Source organism: Telmatherina bonti (genome assembly GCF_933228915.1).
Source record: "Telmatherina bonti genome assembly, chromosome: 8".
Taxonomy (NCBI): Eukaryota; Metazoa; Chordata; class Actinopteri; order Atheriniformes; family Telmatherinidae; genus Telmatherina; species Telmatherina bonti.
In genome coordinates, this window is record NC_136626.1 from 28,399,387 (window position 1) to 28,404,625 (window position 5,239).

Consider the following 5,239-nt stretch of genomic DNA (forward strand, 5'->3'; position numbering starts at 1 on the left):
GAATTTCATGACACTGAAAGTTTTTCTTTTCTTTAAGCTCTAAAGGGTATATAAACAACAACTAGCTGGCCAAAAGCAAAGTGCTGGCGAGCCGATTTTGGCCAGCGGACCCCACTTTGGGCACCCCTGGTTTAAAGGCTAAATATACATGTAGTTGCTTCAACTACATGTATATTTAGTCTTAAACTGATGATCTCCGGTCGCTGGCTATGAGGAGCATGACGACTACTCCTTTCCTGTGAACGCCCCTCCCTGTGACAAGCTGCTGTCATTCACCATCACACTTAACCCGTCCGGGTTGCCTTGTGCAGTCTGCCGCCCTGTCCTCACCGTGGAGGCAGCCAGCTGACGATGAGCCTCCGGGGTGTATTTAAAGGCCTGGGAAAGCGGAAGTCTGGCCTGCTTGTGTTTCCAGCTGACAGCGAGCTGCTAGCTGGAGCGGAACAGCGCTGAAAGGCGTAGATGCACTTCTCCCCTCATCTTAATACTTCTTCACACAGTAAGAAATGAAGAGAGCTGAGAAAAAGAGGGAGTTGAAACAGTAACACGTGCTGTCTGGAGACATATTTAAGAAGACGACAAGGGGTGAGTAAATATTGTTAGCTTCTTTTTTCCCCCAGCCCTTGTTAGCAGGTTACTGCAGACACTGACAGCTAGCCCAGCGCAGCTGTCTTCGCTATACGCGTATTAACTGTAAAACGAAACTAACATGTTAAAAAAACAAAACAAAAAAAACGTGATAATAGATTAATTTAGAGTAATTTAACAGACTAAGTGTTTACTCTGTGTGCCGTAGCGACACGCTGGTCATTTCTGCTTTTGTACAGTATCATGACGGTGTTAAACCAGACAATAGTCTCTAACATCTGTCTGCAGCGGTGTTAGCTTCACTGAAAACACTGTAAATTATTCAAATAAATTAATTTCTATATCACTATGTAGCGCTATTAACTTCATGTTTAACTATCTTAGTTTTAAGCTGTGTGTTTATCCTAAAAACTGACAAACTGCGGGGGGAGCAACAGTTTAATCTCCGTGTTTACACACGACCCCTGTTTAAAAGATTAAGAAAACAATAACTGATTAAAGTTTAGCTGTTATCTCTGTAGGATGGTGAAGGAAGGGGGTTTACGTCTTTGTTTTTCTAGGTCAAGTATGGATCTCTTAATCATCCCCCCTGGAATAACAGTATCAAGTGACGTAATGTTGATACATTATTTCTATTGATTTGAATGGGATGATTGATCAGCTGATCTGAGACCTGTAAGAAGGTTAAAACACAGGTTTCACAGCTTGTTCCAGCAGGGATCATGAAATCCAACCAGAAATAACTAACCTTTGTTTGACACATCGAACCTTTTCCGATTTTCTTAATTTTAATTATCTCCTTGTTGTGTACCATGCTTAATCTCTTATTTATATATAATAATAAAAAACTGCAATGTTTTAATACATAGGATTGTACATGATGGGATGTAATACAGTGCTTTACAATGACAGATCTTTTGTATGACAACAATGGACTGCCACTAACTTGCAACCACAATAACATCGACTTACTATATCCACTGGATTAATGTTTTTAAACAGTTTTCTCATGTTATTTCCAGTAATTACTCTGTTATTTATTGGAATATGCAAATTTTTAGGCATTTCCAATGTAAGAAAAATTTCCAGTCAGTGTGATAAGTCTATCTGCAATGAGGGGTTATCTGAGGGGAGACAGCTGTTTATCAGTCTGCTGCACATCTCAGTCACTGCCACTGACATCACTCCAGCTTTTCATGTGGATTAACAACTGCTTGGGCCAACTAGCCCACTCTGAAATAAGCAGCTTTCTTGTAAATGATAACAATATATTTCTAGATGCATGTTGTGCTGCTCACACGGCAGGAAAGGAATTTTAAATAAGCAGAACAAGGGCATTTAAGTAAAGTAACATTGTGACAGTGTTGTGAGCTGAACTGGAGATGATATCAACTTTATTACACAATAATAAAACAGCACGACAATCATTCTGTTGGACTATAATGCTGGAAACGACAAGTAAAAAATAAAGCAAATGCAGGTGCAGTTTAATAATAACTTTTGTTTGTATATTAAAAATATATCTACTTTTAATATACATTTCAGAGCCCCAAACAAAAAATTTAGTTTGTTAGGCCTGAAATTGATGAGATAAATTAAATATATACTATAAAAATTATAGAGGGAAATTGCAAACTAAATTAAATGACTATATAACTGTCATGTTATCAGTTTGTTTGATGCTAATCAGTCTCTGTAAAGAGGTGACACCCAGAAAGAAAGAACAAAATAAATGGTTATAGGAAATAAATTCAGGGTGTAGATAATAAAAAAAATAAAAATAAAAATTTGAAAAAAAAAAGGGGACAAATTATTAATAGGGCTGCACGGTGGCACAGTGGTTAGCACTGTGGCCTCACAGCAAGAAGATCGCTGGTTCGATCCTTCGCTGGTTTGGTCAGTGGCCTTTCTGTGTGGAGTTTGCATGTTCTCCCCGTGTATGCGTGGGTTCTCTCCGGGTACTCCGGCTTCCTCCCATGATAGGTTAATTGGTCACTCTAAATTGCCCCTAGGAGTGAGTGTGAGTGTGAGCGTGAGTGTGGTTGTTCGTCTCTCTGTGTGTGGCCCTGCGATGGACTGGCGAGCTGTCCAGGGTGTACCCTGCCTGTCGCCCAAAGCCAGCTGGGATAGGCTCCAGCTTCCCCACGACCCTGAATTGGAATAAGTGGTTCGGAAAATGAATGAATGAAATTATTAATAAAAAATAGTAGAAATTTAAGATAATACATAATTGCAAATACAAGTATAAATCAGCAGATAAATGGAAAGTAGATGAATATATAAAATATGCATATATTGAAAAAATAAACTGAAAAATTAGAGCTTAACAGATATAAGTTTAATAAAATTAAATTCTAGTACATTTTAAAGTAAACTTTTGTTTGTGGTGTTGGTAATATTACTCCATGTTATGACCATATTTATTTTAAGGACCTATTTTTAAGGAAATAAAACTCATTTTATGTCAGTAGAGCTTTCTGTTTGTGGGAAAGTGACAATAAAATCTGTTTCTCTGTAGAAACGCTCCCCTTCGTTGGAAATTAGGAATAGTTTGCGCTGGTTGTTTCTCGAGTCATCCATCACCTCCAGCCCTTGAGTCTGTCTGTACGGCCAGCGTCGGGGCGCTGTAACCATGACGACGGGTGGGTGTTGCCACCTGCCTGGCTCTCTGTGCGACTGTGCCAGCAGCACAGGGCTGTGGAAGAGTGTGGAGGAAGCAGGGGGCGATGGCTGCCAGGCACTTTACGTCACCCAGGTCACAGCCATAGATGGACGACTGCTGTCCTCAGTCCTCAAACCCATGAGTATACAAAGGTACGTCTTATAATACACATATTACACGTGTATTGTAGAATGAAAACATAGTATTTATTGTCTTGTAGATGCAAAGCAATCGAGTTGTTCACAGATACACTTTGTTTTTTAGACATATGAGCAAAATGTTTCAACTTCATGTGGTCATTTAAACATCTTTCTTGTTTTGTGTTAGTGACGGTCCCATCTGCCGTATTTGCCATGAGGGAGGTACCAGCGAGAATCTGCTGTCCCCATGTGACTGCACAGGAACTCTGGGTACGGTGCACAAGAGCTGCTTGGAAAAGTGGCTGTCTTCTTCCAACACCAGCTACTGTGAGCTCTGCCACACGGAGTTCAGCATCGAGCGCCGACCGCGGCCTCTCACAGAGGTAACAAAGGTCAATGTCCGTTGCCTCGTCTGCATCAGTCTTTCTTTTCATCCCCTTTATTCTCCTTAGTTTTCGGTTAAATGTGCATGAATGAAAGAGTGAAAGTTCTTTCTTCTTCTTTAAACCTCTGCTTGCCTTGGAGTGTTTTTGGCCTTGTATCGTTTCTGCTCTTGAGTAACTCCCCAACTTCCTCCCCATTTCCTCCTTTTCAATCCCATTTCCTCCTCTCTTCTGTTTTTCTACCCTCTCACCCTCTTACTCACTCCACAGTGGCTCCGGGACCCCGGTCCTCGTAACGAGAAGAGGACGCTTTTCTGCGACATGGTGTGTTTCCTCTTTATCACGCCTCTGGCAGCCATCTCTGGATGGCTGTGTCTGCGGGGGGCTCAGGACCATCTTCAGCTGGGAAGCTGGCTGCAGGCTGTCGGCCTCATAGCGCTCACGATTGCCCTTTTCACCATCTATGTCCTCTGGACCCTGGTAAAGAATGAATTTACACACAGCTTCATGGTGTAAAAAACCTAATCTGAAGCACCGATGTTACATCTCATCTCCGTATTGGTTGTGTCCACAGGTATCATTCCGCTACCACTGTCAGCTCTACTCCGAGTGGAGGAGAACAAATCAGAAAGTCCGTCTTCTCATTCCTGAAGCCAAGGAGTCTACCTGTTCCCAGCATTCATTGCTCTCTAACAAACTCACAAAGAAGTCAGCCAATGAGAGTATAGTATGAGACAGGATGGAGGATGTGGGAGCTGACCCTTGATGCATTGTGCCTGCCGGCTTGACTTCAAAGCAGCACTTGTGGGCTTTTTTTTTTTTTTTAAATCTTTGCCTCTTTCTTCCATTTTATTTTTTCTTTGCATATTTCTTCACATTGCCTCTTATAAGCCTTTCCTCCTGTAGGTGCAGAAAGTAACTTTAAATGAGTTCGCTCTGTCCTCATGATGGGTGTTGACCAAGATTGTGCAAAGGCACAGAACAAAGGGAAACGCGTGGAGATATTCATGGGGAAGTTAGTGCTGTCTCATCAACACGTATGCAGTTGCATAATTGAAGGAGACCAAGTTAACTTGTTACAAAGACTGAAATAGATTGTCCCCGCCGGTTTAATCTCAGCAGATGTTCGTTTAGTTATGTGCTGCAGTGGCACATACAGTATATGGGCATCCAATAACATACATGGGCCTTCTGTTGTCTGCGCATCTGAGGAACTCTTAAGTGATCACATTTTATCATTATTCTGAAAAGAACAAATGAAAAGCTCAAATCTTTCGTTTTTATTTTGAAAACATCCAAATATTGGTGTGCTGTCTGGAACTGCTGTCTTTTATGACATTTTCATCCATGAATGAGTAGCTGCATAACATGAGTAAAACCAGAGATTGTACAGTTAACACTGGGGACATGTAATACGCCACCGTACATGAAGGGACCTTTCCCAACATGCACAATTATGCATGCAA

The 5,239-nt window shown here is 41.3% G+C and overlaps 1 protein-coding gene across 1 annotated transcript; it reads left to right on the top strand.

Annotated features, from left to right (window-relative positions):
- Positions 1-490: 490 nt before the first annotated feature.
- Positions 491-4,649, top strand: marchf2 (membrane-associated ring finger (C3HC4) 2). Its single transcript, XM_079245458.1, has 5 exons — positions 491-585; positions 3,107-3,402; positions 3,578-3,773; positions 4,044-4,253; positions 4,348-4,649. The coding sequence occupies exons 2-5, from the start codon at positions 3,221-3,223 to the stop codon at positions 4,504-4,506; spliced, it is 747 nt and encodes a 248-aa protein (XP_079101584.1). The 5' UTR covers positions 491-585; positions 3,107-3,220; the 3' UTR covers positions 4,507-4,649.
- The last annotated feature ends 590 nt before the right edge of the window (positions 4,650-5,239 follow it).